The following is a 22,575-nucleotide window of genomic DNA, read 5'->3' on the forward strand; positions in this document are numbered from 1 at the left end:
GGTGGCTCCTGATAATTGCCGCAGCATTTCTAAAGCAATCTCCAGCCCATTCCAAAGAGCGTGTTGATTTCTGCGCGAACAGGGATCCCGATTCCTCAGTGTCCTTGCAAATAAACTGTAACATTGATGATTAGGGTGAGATATAAGCAGCTTTCGGGAAGTCAGGAACTCCACACCCAGTGTTTTAGAATGCATAAAGTACTCCTCTCTGCATCAGTAACTTCCACTTCTTCATTGCATCGTTTTCAGCAGTTTTTTAAATAATAGAGCAAGCAATTAATCTCCCATATTTTATCACATTTTTTGGTTTTAACTTGCCCCCTATTTTTCCTCTCTCACTAGAAGAGCAGGGTCACTTCTCGGTTTGAACGTGTACATGTGTTTCATGAATGAAATTTCCTGGTTAGGTTTTGGTTTCAATTCAAGACAGAACTGTGAGGGAAGTCAGGAAAGAGTCTGAATCCCACTAGGTTGGGTAGTACTTATTCATTATGCTTCAGTTTAGGTACATAGTCAAGTATATCCTGAATAGGATGTTTTCCTAAAGAGAATTATTTCTGGTACTTCATAATTTGCAGTTTAGTCATCTACTGATCTGGTTAATTAAATGCATGTAACACATACAGAGTATGTGAGTTTGAAGTGATGTTGTACTGTGAAATATGACTGCCAGCTGAAATAGAAATCTCTACGTGGAGAAGATCACAGAATCACAGAAAGGTTGAGAATGGAAGGGACCTCTGGAGGTTGTTCTGTTCAAGCAAGGACACTTAGAACCAGTTGCTTAGGACCACGTCCTGATAGCTTTTGAATATCTCCAAGAAGAAAGATTCCACAACCTCCCTAAGCAACCTGTTCCAATGCTCTGTCACCATCACAGTAGAAAGGCGTTTCCTGATGTTCAGATGGACCCTCCTCCACTTCATTTTGTGTCCATTGCCTCTTCTGTCACTGGGCACCGCTGAAAAGAGCCTGACTCCTATCTTCTTTACACCCTCACTTCAGGTATTGATACTGATATTGATAAGACACACCACCACACCCCCCCCACTCCCTCCCCCCCCCCCCCCCCCCCCGAACCTCCTCTTCTCCAGGCTGAACAGTCCCAGCTCTCTCAGCCTTTCCCCAGGAAGAGATCCTTCAGTTCCTTAATCACATTTGTGGTCCTTTGCTGAACTCTATCCAGTACATCCATGGCTTTCTTGTACTGAGGAGTCCAGAACTGGACATAGTACTCCAGGTGTAGCCTCACCAGCGCTGAGTGGAGTAGAAGAATCACCTCTTTTGACCTCCTTAAGCACAGCCTAGCTATCCAGTTGAGGGAGAAGACTGTTCCACTCTATCCTGCACTGGTGCGTCCCCACCTTGAATACTGTCTGCAGTGTTGAGTGCCTCAATACAGGAAATGGAATGAAGCTGCATCAGAGAAGGTTCAGGTTGGACATCAGGAAAAGGTTCTTCACCGAGAGGCTCTTCACTAAGAACACTGATGCTCTTATGATTTAGTTTTAGGTAGTAGTCTGCGAGTTGGACTTGATGATCCTTAAGGCTCCCATCCAACGTGAGATGAATCTGTGGTCTACTTTGCCTGATGCAGCCCAGGATACCATTCGTTGCCTTTGCAGCAAGGGCACATCCCTGGCTTATGGTCAACATGGTGTTCAACAGGAGCCCTAGGTCCTTTTTTGCAAAGCTGCTTTCCAGCTGGGTGACCCCCAGCACATATTGGTGCATGGGGTTTTTTCTCCCTGGCTGCAGGAATTTGCACTTCCCCTTGTTAAATTTCATGAGGTTCCTGTCAGCCCACTTCTCCAGGCTGTTGAGATCCCTCTGGATGGCAGCACAACTGTCTGGTGTATCAGCCACTCCTCCCAGTTTTGTGTCATCTGCTCTGCCCCATCACCCAGATCATTAATGAAGATGTTGAACAGGACAGGATCCAGTATTGACAAAGAGGTACACTGCTAATTAATGGCCTGCAAATAGACTTTGTGATCACCACCCTCTGGGCCCTGCCATTCAGTCAGTTTTCAGTCAGCCTCACTATCTGCTCATCATACTTCAATAGCTTCTCTAGGAGGATCTTACAGGAAACAGTGTTGAGAGCCTTATTCAAGCCCAGGTAGACAATATTTACTGCTGTCCCCCTTGTCTACCAGTCCAGTTGTTTCTTTATAGAAGGTTATCAAGTTGGTGAAGCATGAGTGAATCCATTTTCAGAACTCTTCATTATTTTCTTCTTGTTCATGTTCCTAGAAATGGTTTCCATCACCTTCCCAGGCACTGAGGTGAGACTGTCCAGCCTGTAGTTCCCTGGGTCCTCCTTCTTGCCCTTTTTGAAGCTAGGATTTACATTTACCTTCCTTTAGACTTTGGTCACTTCTCCCAGTCACCATGAGGTATCAAAGACTATCAAGAGTGGCCTTGCAACGACATCCACCAGTTGTGTCAGCACTCATGGCTGCATCCCATCAGTGACCTGGACCTAGATAAAAAGTGTCTGAGGGGTTTCCTAGTCAAGAAAAGTTGTCATTGCCTTCCAAGATGTGAATCCTGTAAATCAGATCTTTGATCACTATTTTGAATTATCTTTGGGTGAACGTTCAAATGCCTGTAATGCAGCCTCACTTGCACACGGTGCACTAAATAAAGACTGCCACAGATGGCACAGGGTGTCTGCTGGATAAAGCAGAGGTTTCTTCTTGCAGATGAAAAACCATTCAGGTAGAATAAGGAGGAGTGAAACATCTTCAATAGTGAGGATGCAAAATGAAGTGTTGTTTTGGGGTTGGGTTTTTTTAAGGAATTTTCTCATTTAAACAGCTTCACAGAGACAAAGTAAAAAAAACCTCTTAAGCCTGCTACAGCTGTACCTGTCCAAAAAGGCTATCTGTTCTCACAACACAGATGTTTAACCCCCATATACTGAAAAACTGCACTGATTTAACATTTCTTAAAAAAAATGTTTTCTCAGAAGTGATGTTTTAGAGAAGAGTGAAATGTCCCTTTTAGGTCAACGAGAGGACAGTAAAGCACAGAGCAGAGGACCTGTTTTTCCATGGTCATTGTTTTTTGACATGCCAACAGGCCAAAGGTGATGGTATGTCAAATTAGAATGTTGAAAACTCGATTGATTCACCGTGCTCCATTTTAAGCTTGCATATGCTGAATTGTAGTGGGTATGTGTATGAGATCTTGAAGAGGCTTACATTAAATGTGCAGTGAAGTGCAAGTCTCTTTGCATTGCAGGGAGTGGTGAGGGCTTACTACAGCTGATCACATCTGACAGGACATTTACCAGTGATATATGGAAGAGAAGATGTCTCTATCTGATCTCTCCTAAATCTCTGTATGTTACATACAAAACAGGTGACCTATTGGTAGACGCGCACAACACAGTCATAGAGACAATTCTGTGCTCACTAGGAACAAAGTGTATTTTAAAGTTACTCTCCATCATTTTCTTCCTCAAATGAGTCAGTTCCCACTTCCTCATAGTCCTTCTCCAGGGCAGCCAGGTCTTCTCGGGCCTCTGAGAATTCCCCTTCCTCCATGCCCTCACCCACATACCAGTGCACGAAAGCTCTCTTGGCGTACATCAGATCAAACTTGTGGTCGAGCCTTGCCCAGGCCTCTGCAATGGCCGTGGTGTTGCTCAGCATGCAGACCGCCCGCTGAACTTGGGCTAGGTCTCCTCCAGGAACTACTGTGGGAGGCTGATAGTTGATCCCAACCTGTAAAGAGGAACACAGGAGAAGGTGAAAAGGCAAGAGCAGAAATCAGTCACAGAGATGAAAAAATGTAAACTGATAGATGCTGGGGTGGAGCGGCACCTCTATCAAAACTACCAGGTGGCAAATGCTATAAAAATAATGTCACAAGCAGTATGATACATGGTCATTTTAATAACTGTGTTGTTCCTCTGTTTAATGTGTAGTGGCAACTTTGTAGCTTTTGTAACAGCTACTCAACACTAAGCACAGTTTCACACAGATACTCTGGAGAAACTAATATAGAAAGTTTGTTTCCAGGTAAGAGTTTTCCTTCTTAAACTATCTACATGTGTGACATATATTTTCCCACTGTTAATGTCTGTATTATTGTTATTATTATTGAAATTATGTTTCCCAACTGCTGTGGTTTTGCATGGCGGGGTTCTGGTGGTGGAGGGGGGCTGCAGGTGTGGCTTCTGCAAGAAGCAGCCAGAAGCTCTCTGCAGGCCCCAGAGAGCAAACACCAGCTGGCTCAAGCCCGGAGTCATTGCTGCCCAAGGCCAAGCCAACCAGTGACAGTCACAGGGCCTCTGGGAATCATATTTGAGAGGGGAAAAAATGCAGACAGATGCTTTTTAGTACCAGAGAAGGGAATGAGAAGATGTAAGAAACTCTGCAATCACCAAGGTCAGTGAAGAAGAGGGGAGGAGGCACTGCAGTTGCTGGAGAGAAAGATTCCCCTGCAGCCCATGGAGAAACCCATGGTGGAGCAGGCTGTTCCCCCGCAGCCCATGGAAGATGACGGGGAGTAGAGACCCCACCTGTAGCCTGTGGAGAGGCTCCACACTGGAGCAGGTTTTTTTCTGGGGGTCTTGTGACTCTGTAGGGAATCAGGCTGGAGCAGTCTGGGCACACCATAGAAGTGACCCACACTAGAGCAGCTGGTGAAGAGCTGAAGCCCAGTGGGAAAGGGCTCACTTTGGATAAGTTTGTGGAAGACTCTCTCCCGTGGGTGGGACCCCATGGTGCAGCAGGGGAAGGGTGTGAGGAATGCCTCTGACCTTCCCCCCTCCGCCCCCTCCCCCCCCCTTCCCCCCCCCCCCTGGCTAAAAGGCAAACAATTCTTCAGGAACTGACCAAAACCCCCATTCCCCATCTCTCCCTGTGACACCTGGGTGAAAAAAGGAAGAGAAATAATGAATACAGTTAAGTTCATAAAGAAGGGAAGGGTGGGGGGAGGTGTTTTAAGATCTGGTCACACTTCTCATTATCTGACTCTGGTTTCACTGGGTGCACAGTGTAATGAATTAGATGAAGGATTTTATTCTGTGTTGAGTCTGTTTTGCCTGTGACGCTGATTGCAGAATCATCTCTCCCTGTCCTTATCTTGACTCCTAAGCTTATCAATATATATTTTCTCCTGAAAAGGGGAGCAATAGAGTGGCTTTGTTGAGCGTCTGGCCTCCAGCTAGGATCAAACCACCACATCAACACTGCTAGGTAGCCAATGAGGAGAAGCTGTATAATATTTCTAAATGAGGGTGTTAACAGACAGATTGCATATCATCAGCATTTCCTTTATTAATTATATTGGGTTTGGTATTTCTTTAGTTTTCGGTGACACTTCAGACAGAACACTCAATGGGTCACTTTTTTTTTTTTTTAATTCAGGTCTGAAATGAACACTTCTTTAGATTATAATTCTGTAAGAGCTTATGTCAATGGGTTGTCCCAAGGAGAACGGGCACATTTCATACAGAAATGCATCTTTCTCATGTTCCTTCTTCTCACAAGTGCAAAACGTCCAAGATCTAACATTTTAAACACAAGATTTCCACTGGACTAAACTTGCCCTTTGAATGTTAGAGAGAAGTTCAGTGCAGCCCTACTCACCTTGAAGCCTGTTGGACACCAGTCGACAAACTGGACGGTTCTGTTGGTCTTGATGGCAGCAATCGCCACGTTGACATCTTTGGGAACCACGTCGCCGCGGTAGAGCATGCAGCAGGCCATGTACTTGCCGTGTCTCGGGTCACACTTCACCATCTGGTTGCTGGGCTCAAAGCAGGAGCTGGTGATTTCGGCCACCGAGAGCTGCTCGTGGTACGCTCTGTCGGAGGAGATGATGGGGGCGTAGGTCACTAAGGGGAAGTGGATGCGTGGGTAGGGCACCAGGTTGGTCTGGAACTCGGTCAGGTCCACGTTGAGGGCACCGTGGAAGCGCAGCGAGGCGGTGATGGAGGAGACGATCTGGCTGATGAGGCGGTTGAGGTTGGTGTAAGTGGGGCGCTCGATGTCCAGGTTGCGGCGGCAGATGTCGTAGATGGCCTCGTTGTCCACCATGAAGGCGCAGTCCGAGTGCTCCAGGGTGGTGTGTGTGGTCAGGATGGAATTGTAGGGCTCCACCACAGCGGTGGAGACCTGAGGGGCTGGGTAGATGGCAAACTCAAGTTTGGACTTCTTCCCATAGTCCACAGAGAGGCGTTCCATCAGCAAGGAGGTGAAGCCGGAGCCGGTGCCCCCACCGAAGCTGTGGAAGATCAGGAATCCTTGCAGCCCAGAACAGGCATCAGTCTAGAAAGAAAAAGTGAAGGGATAGGGGCTGAAGAGGAAAGTAGACTTCATCTACTATGTGAATTTATTCTGATCTGAATGAGAGAGCAGTCGTCAGCAATGTACAGCATAGCTTTTATGTCAGGTTTACTTGAGAAAGGGCCAGTGACCATCATCTTTGCTTCCGTCATGGCTCAACTTGTGACATAACAAGTGGACTCTTATCTGTGGATCTCTCTCTGTATTTCACAGTTCTTTTAGTTAGTTTAGCTGACACCAGCAATACAGAACTGTCTAATCCACCCTTCTATATCAGTATTTGATGCTCCAGTGCTATGTTAATAACAAAGAATTACATATCCAGAACCACTCTTTAACACTATCTCAAGGCATACAGCTGTGATGTGAACTTGTAGGGTTCTTTCTCTTGGAGTAACAAGATACCTCCATATGTCTCACAGTCTCTTTTCTGAACCACTGGTATCATTCATAGTTAACAAGCTACCCGTTCTGCACTTGTGCTGCAGAATCCAAACCGTTGTTTCAAAACTTCTGGGACTTACCAGCTTACGGACACGATCAAGCACCGTGTCAATGCTTTCTTTGCCAATGGTGTAGTGGCCACGGGCATAGTTATTTGCTGCATCTTCCTTTCCAGTGATCAGCTGTTCTGGGTGAAAAAGTTCCCGGAAGGTGCCAGCCCGCACTTCGTCTGAAAGAGAAATTGTGAGGAGCTGTGACAGTGCTCCTGTGCCAACAGCTTCTGGTTGCTGTGGGCATTGGTGCAAGCTTCCAGTCACTGAAGACCATGACTGCAAAAAAGGGATGCTGATGGAGAGGGGAAAACTGTTTCCTAAGCATTTTTAAATGGTCGCGTTCTGTTATTTATGGTGTGATTTCTATTCATCCACAGAAGCTACAGGGTCACGAACTTGTCAGTGGTACAGCCCATACCAACAAGAGGACAAATCACCCAAAAAAAGTGTGAAGAAAATGAGGTTCCCACAGGTGCTCTGGGGAATTTAGAAACCCTATTCCTGGAGGAAAACTGTCAGGCTCCCCCTTTCTGGATTGAAAAAATGAAGAGTTGGGATGGCAGAAATGGCATGGTAAACACCACCAAACATTAACTCTTTTTGCAAGGAGAAGTCATACAGACCTCATGCACGAGTTATCAAACTGCTGGGGATCCTGTCATTTTTAGGTGTATAGCACCTGTGGAGATAACTGAGTCATGACAGCATCTGACATTTTGTGTCACAGGAGAATTAATTTCATGCTACCCAGTGGTAGACCAAGATACAAAGGGTGTGCTACTCTGTGCCAGTGGAGGCTGGTTGCACACCATGGTGATTTTAGGAAAAGTCAGCTCTTCTCCATTTCCCAGTTTTATTTCTATACTGACCTACTACTGTTGGTTCCAAGTCCACCATTACAGCCCGTGGCACATGCTTCCCAGTGGCAGTTTCATTGAAAAACGTGGTAAAAGAGTCATCAGGGTTGAGTTTGTCTGGCACATCCTTGAAGGTGCCATCTGGCTGAATGCCGTGCTCCAGGCAGAAGAGTTCCCAGCAGGCGTTTCCTATCTGAACGCCAGCCTGGCCAACATGAATAGAGATGCACTCACGCTAAGGAGAGAGAACACAGACAGGGTCAGGAAAAACACTCTCCATTTGTCCTCCTGATGCCTAATGGCTACTTTCTCCCAGTGTATTGGCTTTCCAAAAGATGGTGAATTGCTGCTGTCAGCATTTCGTTTGATGGTGCTGCTCCATGATCACAATGAGTCTGTACCTACACACACCAGATACCAAGACAGTTCTTTTAAAATGTGAGGTCTCTGTGCTGCAACACATGAGTACATGCAGACAGGCAGGAAGCAAAATAATTTCAGTTACCTTTCCTCCCATGGATTGGCTCTGCTGAGAAGCACATCCCAGTTTAGTTTATTTTTACTCCTAGTGGGAACCTGACACAGCCATGTGGTGCCCTTCAACCTTATGTAACCCAAGACAGGTGATGTCGCCTGATCCTTTTACCCTCTGATACCCACTCCAGGCTGGAGTGGAAATTTTGAAGAACTGCTTTAAGCAATATTTACCTCAGGAAATTATTTCAGATTCTGTCAGCTGAAGGAACAAATGTTCCTTCAAGCTCCTGAGTGATGATGAATTTCATGTGGCAGGTCCACTGCGTGTTCAGCGTCATTGCCATATAGAGCCTGTTTCTTTGCGCAATTTGGATCATAGTTCCTGTGGCAGCCAGGGACTTCAGTGGAAGGAAAACAACATATGTAACACCAGGCTAAAATAGGGAGGGGCCAATTGCTCCAAAATCATTTACACTTGGAATACAGGAGTAGGGAGGACCCGGCGCTGGATTTCATAAGTTCAGAAATAGAATTATAAAGCAGATACTTAGTTCAGATGATTACAACACAGGGTGTAGTGAAAAACAGTTTCAAAGGAGAGAGCAGTTTCAGACACATGGAGCTTTTCAGCTTCAGTTTCTGCTGTGGAGAAATTGTAATTACAGTCTCCATCTTTGTGATCTCAATGGCCCTGTCAATACTGGAGAGTACGAAAGAGTCATAGTACTGAACACTGCCCAGTGCTGACTGATAATTAGCACACTCTTTGGCAGTTTTGGTTTGTGCCAGTTCATACTTTTCCAGACAATGCTTGGGCACCATCCAGAAGGCAGCTCGTTGACAAGAATGGTTTCCAGTGAGCAGCTCACTGACCGCTGCTTAGCTTTGGAGAGGGAAAGAGAATTAGGATGCCTAAATACACCTAAGTACAAAGCAGGCCATGCTTCCTGGCTTCAAGGCCAGAGAGTGGTCCTCACTCAGTTTTACTTTGTCTTATCTCATTTGGAGAGTTAAATGACTTAATATCAGGTTTGGCCAGTTCATTATTTTTTTTCTCCTCTTATTTTTTAATTCTGTGATTGCTTACCCTGCAAAAACATCCTGTGACCTGCAAGTGAGATGCTTCTCCCCCCAGAACTAAATCCTTGGGCAGAATGTGCAACCAGCCATTCTGGAGCAGCGTTTTCTTTGCAATTCACATATATTTACATTTTAGAAACACAACTCAAGATATTTTTTCAGAAGCAAGGGGAATTTTAGAAGTCAGCACTGCCCCAGTTAGTCATCCTCAGAAGTTCAAATGAATATGGAAAGCCATCTTACGTATTTAATTCAATGATATGTATTATTTTTATTCAGTTCTCATTTAGAAGTTTGTGACCCTGCTAACATGTATGCAGCAGTCTGTATTTCATGCTCTGCAGTGTACTTGCACAACCCTGTTTTTCCTAATTGAGTTGTGCAAAAGTATCTGAGTTATTTGAGTGATGGCGTGATGCAGTGACATTGCAATCTGGAGGATTACTCAGGAGACACCAACGGGCTGAAGGCATTTTTGTGCTTAGATAATTCAGTTAATGCTGATTTTGTTTAGGACAGGCTCCCTCTTTTCTTTTAAATCCCAGTTTGAATCTGTAAGCCTGGCAGCAAGGAAAAATAAGCAACCCACACTTTTTCCTTTTAAAGACAGCAGTGAGGACAGGCGACTTTTTAAAAGAGTATATTTTAGAGCAAATTACAAGTCAAGCAATACTCAAAACCTGAAGAGCTGCTTGGCTCTGCTCCTCAGATCAGTGGAGAAATTGCTCTGTTTTTCCACAGGTGGAACAAGTGGATGTTGCCTTAGAGAGTTAATATTGTAACGCTGAGTACAGGGCTGTAGCTGGCGAGGGCAGAACCGGTGCCTCTCCTTTTAGACTGATCTTTCAGCTGCGCTGGTTTGACGCAGTACCTCACCCCTGCCTTTTGAGCAGGGCCTCTTGCTGCAACTCCTGACTTTTAATAGGTAAGAGAGTGGGCCTTCTTCAGAGTCACAGGCAGAGTAAACTGATCTCCACATGGTATTTAAATTTGGAGTTTACTCCAAAATCACATCTCACGTCCCATCATTTATATACCTGTCTTACAAACTGTAAACCTGACCTTTTCTTTACCAAGATACAGTGGAATGGGCCAGGTCCTTTGTGAAATAAATCTGGGACAGGGTTGATTCTATTAAAAAATCCCAGAATACTACCTGGCTTAAGTACTTACTGTAAAAAGGTAGGCTTTAGTCTTCCAGATATTCCCAGCTATTCCTGAAACATACTCACTATCCTAGGTCTGCCGTATGGCATGGGGAGCCTGTGTATCTTGCCTGCGGAATGACAGCTCTCATTTTGGACCTGCAGCTGTACAGGCAGAAAATAACATCGTTCTCTGCACCAAAATAAGCTTCACTGCTAGATATAAATTGGGGGACAAGGTAAATAGATTTTTCACATTCTAAGAGGTTTTGAGAGTTTTCTATAAATTTATAGTAACACACACACCACCCAACCCCCCCAAATCTCAAGAATGAAGGCTGTTCTTTACTTACTTAAATGCATACACATATAGAAACGTTATTGCACTCCTGAAACACACATGTATATACACTGCATAGCTATGATGAGTACTAAATTAATTTGGGCTAAATTAATTTAATACAGACACAAAGGTAAGTAACTTTTTTTGTTTATTTCTAAAAAAAAGAACTATCTCATATGAAAATGAACCTGCGTCGAGAAATACAGGCACAACAGAGAGTACTAAAAAGCTAAGACTCCTGATCTAACTTATCTTAGAATTCTACTAATTAGAGACCCTTTGAAAAAAACTTTGGTTCACCATGCCTTACAGCTCCAGTGAAATGTTCTGTCTGTCCTTTCCTATCCTCTTACTTGGTAGTAGTCACTGTGAGATCCAGGTTTTGTGGCAAAACCCACTGACAACAACTGCAGATCCCCCTGCCTTCGCTCGCCAGCAATCCTCATGGTCCCCCTGTGACTGGTGCTCCCACATCGCCCCTTACCATGGTGTCTCCAGCGGTGTCCCCTTCCCTTTCGGATCCGTGGTGGCAGGTCTCTGCAGGAGCCTGGCTCTGGGTGGCAGCCTGGGCCCAGCACCTGCTGCTGCACTTCACTGTCACCGTGTGCCGTGGGGAATATGTCACAGACTCTGCAGTTCTGCCCACTGCATCGCTACCTCCTGCCCTCCTCACCACCCCCTGTATGCAAATTCATCCAGAGAGGCAGGGCTCAGATATACCCCAGATTACAATTCAGTCCCGCCTGGCCTGGCGTGCTTATTAAATCTGAGTGTGGCCATGCAACACACCAAACACCACACTTCCTAACACTGGAGTATTATCCATATATTTCACCTACAAGGCACACACCACCCCGATTCCCTGTTCTGCCACCACATACCCATGTAGACAAAAATTCTGGTACAGAAGACCAACAGGGTGTAAGAAAGCAAATGAGTGAAAAAGAGGACAGAAGAAAAAACAGAAATAGAGAATGGGAAAGTAAATATAATTACCACTCTGAAGCTCAGAAGGCTGGTTTAAAAGCTGGCCTGACTTCTTTCTCTCCTTACTGCCTCCCTATTAATGTGGGCAGTATGGAGTAGCATTCGGTACAGAGTCTAACTCGCCTGTCCAAACACAGAAAGAAATTTGGTTCTTATTGCAGTGCTTATTGCAAGCAACTGCTGGAGGCATCACACACATGTTCCCACACCAGACTTTAGAAACATACTGGGTTTTTTGTGATGCTTAATCAGTGGAAATGTAAATACACAATTCCTAAATTTTTGGTTAGTCTACTTCAATCCAGATTTTTCTGCCACTCTTGCCAGCTAGTATCTAAGGATCTTGTCCTTCAAATAACACCTACATTTTAAGTGTGAAAGATTTTTGTACTGTTTTTTATAAATTCACATTTGCTTTGGCATAGTCTTCATTTTTGCTGAATTTTACATAAACCTGCAAATCACTACTCTTTTGTCTACAAATATTTTTACAAAGGAAGAATACCCATGATAATTTCTATCTGCTGCTTTGTTTAAGCTGTCCGAGTCCCACACTTTTCCAGAAAACTATGACATCATCGCTTCAAGGCTGAGGAACAGGTTGTTGTAGTGTTCTTCTTCCAGTGGTAACATTCCAGCCGAGCTCCAGTGTTACAGACAATCTGAAATGTTAAAGCTCATGGCTCTGTGCAGGGAATCACTGCAGGAAGAAGTCTCACAGCATGTACTTTGAACTACTCAGATTCTCTTAGGCAATCTTTGGGTCAACACATCAGCTCTAGCAGCTCCAAAACTTGAAAGGCATCTGTGAATTACAAAGTTATTTGCAACTTACTCCATTGCTGCATTTTCTCAGCTCTTCTCTTGCCTTCCTCCTCTCTTCTGGAAAAGGGCACCTCTGGGAGTTAGCGTTAATCATTCCTCTCTCCAGCCCACTCAAACTCAGCTGTCCCAGGACCCACAGACTCACTGGTGTTGGGTTGCCACACTGTACAGGCTCTGGGTTACGCCTCACCAGTCAAAAACTTCTGGGAGCAGGAAGTGAAGGGAGTCTTGAGCAGTGTCCCTGGCTGGTGGAAGTCCAGTGGTTTTGTCTCTTCTCTCTAGAATCAATTGCTGTCTCTAGAATCAGTAGCTCTAGGGATGACCCAGGCTACTGTTTATACCTTTCTCACAGACACACAGCCAAGAAAAAGGCCTTTGCAGACCTGCATTACACCAAAGACAGTCCTTGACCTGCTCAGGCTTGAGATAGCCCATGAACTCAAGTACTGGAATTATCTGCTGGTCTGGGGTGATGGCTGGACATGGAGATAAAAGCCCTGAGGAAAACTTGGGCATAGTGTTTTTCATGAGGTTTCCTTATTTGCTCTGCCCACCTGGGTGCAGAGTGCTCAAGCAGAAGCCCCTCAGCCCAGATTCAGAGGGTAACCTGAAAGCACGGGGCAGGACTGCGCTCCCAGGCACTGGGGAGTTCTGTTGGTTCTGGAGTTGGCCTCTTGGCACTGCTCTGTAGAGACATGAGGCAGGTACAGCCTGGGCTGGGATTCTTGCAAAGAAAGCCAACTTACTCAATGCTGGCATGCAACCTGTGCGGACAGAGGGTGAGCTTGTAGGAGCAGTCACTCAACCTCTCTGTCCTCCAAAGAACAGGCTTGAGGCGTGCCCTACATGGGGAAGGTTGACAGCCCAGAAGCCTGGTTGAGGCCTGCCCACTTCAGGCTTTTACCTTGTGACACTGGTAGATGAGGACAAGAGCTAAATAGGGCTGATTATAAGAAGCTCTGGCATGGAGTCCTGAGGTGTGCAAATAAGTGAATTTGGCATGAGTGCTGCAGGGGCTTTGCTGGTGCCTCCAGAAGGCTTGTGAATAGCCGTTGGTCATCAGGCTGGTGCGCAGCCTGCATGCAACTGGGATGGTCTGGACATTCTTGGAGGGCTTCTCCTGGGTGCTGTACAGCAGGTATCCTCCAGAGCAATGCAACCAAGTAGAGGAGCTGTGAGTTATTATCTCCCATTTTTCATGATACTATCAAAGCCAGCCTCTTAGAGGCATGTTTTTTTTAAAAAAAAAAAACTTTAACATGGTCATACTAAACCTACCCCCCTTCTTCTCTATGTAAATATAGACACATCTCTTAAATTAACATTTTTGAATGATATAGAGCTTAGAAGTACTGTCTACCAGATCTCAGGCCAAGAGAACAATGAAGTCCTGTGAGCTATCAGTTCTGTTCTGACTAGAAATAGGTCAAGAGGAAAACGGAGGACAGATAGTGTCTTTATCTCCTCTACTAGATGTATGTCGCTCCCTACAGAACGGTTACCCAAGTGAATAACCAGCCCTGGCAGAACGGGGGATTATTACAAATCCACCTTACAAAACAGTACATTCCTAAGAAGTTATTTGGTGATCACTCAAAAACCTCTTTCGCTTGTAATTTAGCATGTGAAAGCCTTCGCATTTCCCACCCATCCTAACACCTCCTTGTGCTGTGTGCGTGGAGACAGGAACGCTTCACCGTGTCCCCGGCAGAGCCACATTCTGTCCTGCCATTGCCACCTACCGGGAGAAGCGACAGCATCTCGTTTCAGGTACTTCTGGAATCTCCAAGGCCAGCCGACTGCTATACTGGTAAAACACTGGCTTTCAGGCATTAGCCCTGAAACAGAGAGCTGTGCTACGTTTATTAAAATTGTTTTAAAATAACGAGCTTTTAGCAAACCTAACACAAACAGCTTCACCACGAAGGGGACAACATTCCTCAACAGTTTGGGCGAAGGATGATGTATTTCTGGAGCTGGAGCTGTATGCCATGAGTGCCTATTTCCATGAAAACATGTTTGGGTTGTTTAAAAAGAAATTTATGAAATATTGAGAGTAAATCCAGCATTAAAATTACAGTGGTATGTATTTGCTCTCCAGGTTGTCTCCCCTACATCAGTGTTAAGAGAAACCTTACCCATAACCATGAGCTCCTATCAAAGTCAGCGGCACAGGGCAAGGTCAGAGCAACAGGCGTATTGTTTGGCTGTGTCCATCGTTCAAAAGGACACCATTTTCTTTACCTTTCTCCTGCTTCCTCTCCCTCCTAAACACACATCACACTTTCACCATTGGCCCTGTTCTGCTAATTTTACACCTTTCTTTGCCAATTTTAGCTTTAGTTCGTACTCCCAGTAAGCCAATATCCCCTTCACTTTCTGTTGATGACTTCCACGCAAGGCAGGGGTCCCCAAGACTCCCCTGTCACTCTGTGTAATACCCAGTAGCTTCTCCTGCCATTACCTCATTACTTTGGACATAAGTCTAAACCCCCATTCCCCCATTCCCTGCCCCTCCCTGTGCCACAGGGCGGGGAGGGGGGAAGAAGGGAGTGAAATCATGACTAAAGTGAAGTCTGCTAAGAAGGGAGGGGTGGAAGGAGGTGCTTTAAGATCTGGTCATGCTTCTCATTACCTGACTCTGGTGTCACTGGGTATGCAGGGCAGTGTAATCAATTAGAGAGTTTTCTGTCCTTTATTCTGTGTTGAGCCTGTTTTGCCCATGATGCTGATTGTGGAATGATCTCTCCCTATCCTTATCTCGACTCCTAAGCCTCTCAATATATATTTTCTCCCCTGTCCAGCCAAAAAGGGAAATTATAGAGCAGCTTTGGCGGGCATCTGACCTCCAGATAGGATCAAACCACCACACTTAGGAAGGGTTAGGCTCTGAAGTCATCACTAGTGTTCTTAGAGATCCCACTTGTACCTATCACACATGTCTTTCATCATGGTTCTGATTTACCGTTATCTCAGTAAGTCTGATGGAGCTGGAAATACTTCTGCCCTGCATGCCACAAGCTGGTCATTTCCAGGCACTTATAACTGATGCTGAGCTGTCAGCATACTCATGCCCCCAGACCAATCCAGTTATGATACACAGCCACTGCACACAGGGTGCTCTGAACTCCTGTTAAAACTAAGAGTACCTGAATTGTGCCCCTGTGCATGGCATCCCATGCTGTGGATTCTGTAGAAGCAAGGGCACTAGGGCAAGCTGTTTGCTCTTGACACCAACAGAATTCTCACTGTATCCTACAGCTTTAAAAGCACTGTATTTTGAATTAATATGAAATAAAGACTGAGAACTGAAGGTAACTCCTTATGTAGCACATTTTGAAGCATGAGTTCCTCAAATAATATTACAAGTAGATGTTTGTTTGTATCTTTGTGTTGTAAAAGGACAGAGAACCTTTCAGGTTGTAGTAGCAAAAAAAAAAAAAAAAAGCAGCAAAAAAGCCTGTCCCCCTCCAAGGCGAAGTGACTCATGATTAGCTGGTCACATATAGAATCATAGAATGAGTGAGGTTGGAAGGGACCTTTAAAGGCTCTCTAGTCCAGCCCCCCTGCAGTGCACAGGGACACCGTTAACTAGATCAGGTCACTCAGAGCCCCATCAAGCCTGACCTTGGTCATCTCCAGGGATGGGGCCTCCATTACATCTCTGGGTAACCTGTTCCAGTGATCCACCACCCTCATAGTGAAGAGGTTTTTTCCTAATATTCAACCTAAATCTCCCCTTTTCTAGTTTAAAACTAATACCCTTGGTCCTATTGCTACATGCCCTCATGAACAGCTCTTCCCCAGCTTTCCTATAGGCACCTTTCATGTACTGGAAGGCAGCTCTAAGGTCAGCCTGGAGCCTTCTCTTCTCCAGGCTGAACAAGCCCAACTCTCTCAGCCTGTCTTCATAGGAGAGGTGTTCCAGCCCTTTAATCACTTTTGTGGCCCTCCTCTGGACCTGCTCCAACAGGTCCATGTCCTTCTTGTGTTGAGGGCTCCAAAGCTGGACACACTACTCCAGGTGAGGTCTCACCAGAGTAGAGGGGGCGAATCACCTCTCTTGACCTGCTGGCCACAGTCTTGATGCAGCCCAGGAGGTGGTTGGCCTTCTAGGCTGCAGATGCACAGTGGTGGCTCATGTCCAGCTTCTCATCCATGAGTCCCCCAAGTCCTTTTCCTCAGGGCTGCTCTCAAGCACATTATCTCCTAACCTGTATGGATAACAGGGGTTGTCGTGACCCAGGTGCAGAACCACGCACTTGGCTTTGTTGAACCTCATGAGGTTCACCTGGGCCCACTTCTCCAGCCTGGCCAGGTCCCTCTGGATGGCATCCCATCCCTCTGACACATGGACCTCACCACCCAGCTTGGTGTCACCTGCATACTTGCTGAAGATGCACTCAATCCCACTGTCAATATAATTGATAAAGATTTTAAACCGCACTGGTCCCAGTACGGACCCTTGAGGAACACCATTTGTCGGTGTCTTCCATCTGGACTTGGAGCCATTGACCACCACCCTCTGGATTCAGTCATCCAGCCAATTCCGTATCCACTGAAGAGTCCACCCATCAAATCCATCTCTCTCCAACTTTGAGAGAAGGGTGTTGTGGGGGACTGTGTCAAAAGCCATGCAGAAATCCAGACAGGTGACATCTGTAGCTCTTCCCTTGTCCACTGATGCAGTTACTCCATTGTAGAGAGCCACTAGCTTGGTCAGGCAGGACCTGCCCCTAGTAACGCCCTGCTGATGTCTCAAATCACTTTCCTATCTTCCATGTGCCTCAGCATAGCTTCTAGGAGGATCTGTTCCATGATCTTCCCTGGCACAGAGGTGAGTCTGACAAGTTGGTAGTTTCCAGGGTCCTCCTGAACCTCCCAGAACCCTTTTTATCCTGCATTTACTGTCATCTCAAAGTAGAGAACTCATCCTGTTCATCAGCTACTAAGATGGCAATAGACTTGGTGTGAGACAAGCATAAATGCAACCACATGAAGAAAAAAGAGACAGTGAAACCATCTTATGCACGGAAAAGGGTAGAGTGAATTTTAAGAACCCTCTCCATCATTTTCGTCGTCAAATGAGTCAATTCCCACTTCTTCGTAGTCCTTCTCCAGGGCAGCCAGGTCTTCTCGGGCCTCTGAGAATTCCCCTTCCTCCATGCCCTCGCCCACATACCAGTGCACGAAAGCTTTCTTAGTGAACATCAGATCAAACTTGTGGTTGAGCCTTGCCCAGGCCTCTGCAATGGCCGTGGTGTTGCTCAGCATGCAGACCGCTCGCTGAACTTGGGCTAGATCTCCTCCCTGTGTAACCATAGGAGGCTGAGGGTTGATCCCAACCTGCAAATAGCAACAGAAAAGATGGAGGAATCAAGAGGCTGGTGAGAAAAAAGGGACAAAATCAAATAATAGACAGGGTTAGAAAATCATAAAAACATTGGTGGAGTGAGGCAAAGAGGTAGGGAAAATCCCAAATCCCATTAGTGTTAAGTCTAAAGTCATTCAAGGTACCTTTTGTGCACAGGTCAATTCTTTACCCTCACTCAAGAAAAAAATTTTTTACAAAGTAACCTACCAGAACTGGAATTGAACTGTAGAACAAATTAAAAAATGAGTCAGTATGTGTGGAAGAATTTGGGACAACGAAAAAAATCCCTTTGCCGAGATGTTGTAGAAATGTTTCACTTTCCAACAGTATATTATTTATTATCAATATTATTGATAACTTTGAAAATGTGAGGGGGGGACTTTTTTGCTTTTAAATCTCTTTACTTAAAAGATCAAGCTTTACCTTGATCTTTCTTCTAAAATGCAATTTGTTTAAGTTTAAAGGGTTAACAGTCGCCTGTTACTGAATACAGAAATACTGTATATGCTTCTATTAATTTACATATTTCAGAGCTTATGTCAATGGGTTGTCCCAAGGAGAACGGGCACATTTCATACAGAAATGCACCTTTCTCATGTTCCTTCTTCTCACAAGTGCAAAACGTCCAAGATCTAACATTTTAAACACAAGATTTCCACAAGACCGGAGTTCAGTGCAGCCCTACTCACCTTGAAGCCTGTTGGACACCAGTCGACAAACTGGACGGTTCTGTTGGTCTTGATGGCAGCAATCGCCACGTTGACATCTTTGGGAACCACGTCGCCGCGGTAGAGCATGCAGCAGGCCATGTACTTGCCGTGTCTCGGGTCACACTTCACCATCTGGTTGCTGGGCTCAAAGCAGGAGCTGGTGATTTCGGCCACCGAGAGCTGCTCGTGGTACGCTCTGTCGGAGGAGATGATGGGGGCGTAGGTCACTAAGGGGAAGTGGATGCGTGGGTAGGGCACCAGGTTGGTCTGGAACTCGGTCAGGTCCACGTTGAGGGCACCGTGGAAGCGCAGCGAGGCGGTGATGGAGGAGACGATCTGGCTGATGAGGCGGTTGAGGTTGGTGTAAGTGGGGCGCTCGATGTCCAGGTTGCGGCGGCAGATGTCGTAGATGGCCTCGTTGTCCACCATGAAGGCGCAGTCCGAGTGCTCCAGGGTGGTGTGTGTGGTCAGGATGGAATTGTAGGGCTCCACCACAGCGGTGGAGACCTGAGGGGCTGGGTAGATGGCAAACTCAAGTTTGGACTTCTTCCCATAGTCCACAGAGAGGCGTTCCATCAGCAAGGAGGTGAAGCCGGAGCCGGTGCCCCCACCGAAGCTGTGGAAGATCAGGAATCCTTGCAGCCCAGAACAGGCATCGGCCTGAAAACCAACAGGAAAAGTGAAAGAGCAAGTGAACGTCTTTCAATCACACCCTTAGGTAGAGGGAGCAACACCCACACCTACTGCAGAGGACAAAAGCCAGCAGTTTTCCCAGGAAATTCCCATTGCCTGTTTCACCCTGTAAATCTCAAGCTAGAGTATCAACAGAGTGGTATTGACCCTTTTTTTCTTTCCAGTAACAATGATTTAGCAATATTTGAGGGTTTCCCTTTAAGTCTTCCACTCATGAAAACTAACATGGGACATCAGGGGCCTGCGTTCCTCCATTCTGTGCCGATGACAACAGTAAGAGGAATACAAGAGCCAGGATTTAAAAACAAAACAAAACTAAACACCACCCCCACCCCCACCCCAAAGAAATGTATGCAGGTTTTATTTATTCTCCTCCCCTCTTAAGGTCTTGCTTCCAATGTATCATTACATACCAGCTTGCGGATACCATCTAATGCTACGTCAGTCTTGTCTCTGCCAAGAGTGTAGTGGCCACGAGCATAATTATTTGCTGCATCTTCCTTTCCAGTGATCAGCTGTTCTGGATGGAAAAGGTGCTGGTAGGGGCCTGTCCGCACTTCGTCTGAGCAAGAGAGAACAAGCGTTAAGCTTGGCAGAGAGAATTCACCAAGGCTGATCATGGGTGTAAAACAGACAGAGCATTTTATTTTGGCAGAAAATAGTATGGAAGATCTGTATGTTGAAAAACAAAGTCCAGAGGTGAGGATTATCATCTGAGATTTTCTCAGGAGTTTTGAAAAAACAAGAAGGGGACTCTGCTCCAAGTGTAAGTTGCTGTGTTACAGAAACGACTGCATTTATCAAATGAGGGCTGTGACATGCTCTGGGGAAATGCCACCTCTACTGATCAGATGAAGATCTGTCAGAACCTTCAGTGGAATGATTGAGAAAGGAGAAGACTTGCACAAGTAAAAAAATATAAACCTGTCAGGAAACTTATGTTATCTGATTGTTCATGCTCCTCTCTTACACCTGAATATGAGGAAAGCAAAAGAAAAATTCCACCACAAAAAAAGACCGGGAAGGAATCTGTAAGAAATCAACATTGTACTCTTAACCAATGGAGGTTTAAGTAACAGTAGACTCTTCCTTTTTTTATCTTCATCATCATCATCATTATTATTATTAGAGTGCAGTCCAGTTTTCATTTTTTTCCTTGAGAATAAGGGAGCTTTTATCAATGCCTGGTATTAAAAACTTACAATATATACTATTTTCCTGTCTGTTGGGATCTTTCCTAATGGTCTGGGCATTGTCCTGCTCTTCAGTGACCCCAAATTTACCACCAGAGGAGTTAATTAATTTCTCTTTCCCAAGACTGGTTCCGTACTGACCTATTACAGTCGACTCCAAATCCACCATAATAGCCCTGGGCACGTATTTCCTAGAGCTTGTCTCTCTGAAGAAGGTGTCGAAAGAGTCGTCGTTGCAGGGTTGGTGGGTGGAGGTGCCGTTGGGCTGAATGCCGTGCTCCAGGCAGAAGAGCTCCCAACACGCATTGCCGATCTGGACTCCTGCTTGGCCAATGTGGACAGAGATGCACTCACGCTGGGAAGAGGATGACAAGGGAAATCGTTAGGAAGAGACAGTGGAAATCCTAAGAGCCCACAGGCTGATCTTACCTGAAACCCCAGATCAATCAGTGATTACAACGTTTTCCACAAGGCTGGAATGAATGAAAAGTATCCTGACACCTACTTACAAATAGGAAGAAAAATATTTCGCTGTGCATAGAAACAAACAGTAATGACCACAGCTGGAGATCAGCCACCGTGCCTACACGTGGTGGTGACAGTACACAGGATCTGTGTCTAAGTGCTCACAAGCCCATACAGATAGAAAACCTGCGTGTAGGCACACAAACTAAACAAGAGTAGGTCCCAGCTAGGGAATATGAGCCAGGTCAAATCATCCAGGACAAGACACGGCTATGCTGTCCTATTGATGAGACAGAGCAAAGGGAATGAAGGATTTTCTCATCTCTCAACCTTCTGTTGAACCCCTGTGTTGGACAGGTGGAAAACAGGTTTGTAGGAATTAAAGGAACTAGAATAGTTCCTTTAGTAACTTAATTTCAGCCACTGATAGTTTCAGCCAATTCTCTGGGTACTTTTAATTCAATTTATCATGTGAAAAGTTAACTTGATACTCAAGAGGACTCAGTATCCTTTACATGTTAGACTACATTCATCTCCTGAGAAATCTCTCACAAACATACATGTCTGTAACCATAGCTGTTCAGCTAATAACCAGTTTACTAAGTGTCTATTAGTGCCATGGACATTGTTTTACAACAAAAATCTGAAACACAAAAGATGATATTCTAAAAGAAAAATAAAAAAAGGATGTCTTTCTCTGCAGATTCCTACGTGGACTCCCAAGTATGGTGAATTTAAAGGGTTCCCTCAAAAACACTCTCGTTAGACATGGCATATTTGAATGTGAATCTTTTGCACATCCAGTCTTATGGAGTACCTAGGGAAGTCTCCACCTGACTTTGCTCTTAATAATCACAAGCTAGCAGGAAAAGGCCATTAATACAGGGTTAAACATACTGTATTCAAAGTACATCCAAAGTAGCTTCTACCCAAAAAAGAAAAAAGCTCCAACCTCATCCTTTTTCTGCCATATGACTCCCTTAAAATAAATTACCACGACTCTAGCTGTATGTACTGGACTCTATTTTCCAAGAAGCTAATATAATCATTTGTTTGTACACTGTGAGCAACATTTGTTGTCCCCAAAATGAAGCAAAAAAATCACTTCAACTTTCCTATCTTCACTCAGGCCTTGACCAGAGTAGGGGAAAAGAGAAGGGCAAACTCATCACTCATTATCTCATTAAAAAAATAGGTTCTTTTCTCACCATGGTTTCTCCTGGGTGCTTCCTTTCTTTATGGGTAGCAGCAGCCTTGGTGTTTCTGCTGTTGGATAAGCAGCCTGGTGCGAGATGGCAGGGCACCCACTTCTCACTGGCAGGGGCCCTGCAGCATCACAGTGTAGGCAGGAGAGGTCACAATCTCTCCCAGGCAACCAACCCTGCTCCACCCACTCACCTGTTACACCAGCAACCTGCTTTCACCCATGTGCTGAAAACAGCCCTACAATCCCGTCTGAAGCAACTCTTCCCACTTAATCCTCAAAGCTAAACCTTTTAACACACAGAGGGTCTTCACAAGGAACTGGTTTCCTTCCTTAAACTTGTAGCAACTGGTGACTATGTTACTGCTAGCTCATTTAGGAGATTAGTAGCCATTTGAGAAGTTCTTCATTTACACTCTC

At 45.3% G+C, this 22,575-nt stretch overlaps 2 protein-coding genes across 2 annotated transcripts; both read right to left on the bottom strand.

Annotated features, from left to right (window-relative positions):
* Positions 1-3,277: 3,277 nt before the first annotated feature.
* On the bottom strand, positions 3,278-11,315 carry LOC311204965 (tubulin alpha-8 chain). Its single transcript, XM_084279232.1, has 5 exons — positions 11,189-11,315; positions 7,672-7,894; positions 6,830-6,978; positions 5,607-6,287; positions 3,278-3,734 (listed from the first exon to the last, which is right to left on the bottom strand). Exons 1-5 carry the CDS (start codon positions 11,189-11,191, stop codon positions 3,447-3,449), a joined length of 1,344 nt encoding a protein of 447 aa, XP_084135358.1. The 5' UTR covers positions 11,192-11,315; the 3' UTR covers positions 3,278-3,446.
* A 6,253-nt stretch (positions 11,316-17,568) lies between these two features.
* On the bottom strand, positions 17,569-20,856 carry LOC311196988 (tubulin alpha-2 chain; the record flags this gene model as incomplete). Its single annotated transcript, XM_084270675.1, has 4 exons — positions 17,569-17,862; positions 18,580-19,260; positions 19,707-19,855; positions 20,628-20,856. Coding segments are annotated over 4 exons (1,353 nt in total), but the record flags the coding sequence as incomplete, so codon positions are not given.
* Positions 20,857-22,575: the final 1,719 nt, after the last annotated feature.

This window comes from Gallinula chloropus, assembly GCF_964237585.1.
Source record: "Gallinula chloropus genome assembly, chromosome: 1".
NCBI classification, from domain to species: Eukaryota; Metazoa; Chordata; class Aves; order Gruiformes; family Rallidae; genus Gallinula; species Gallinula chloropus.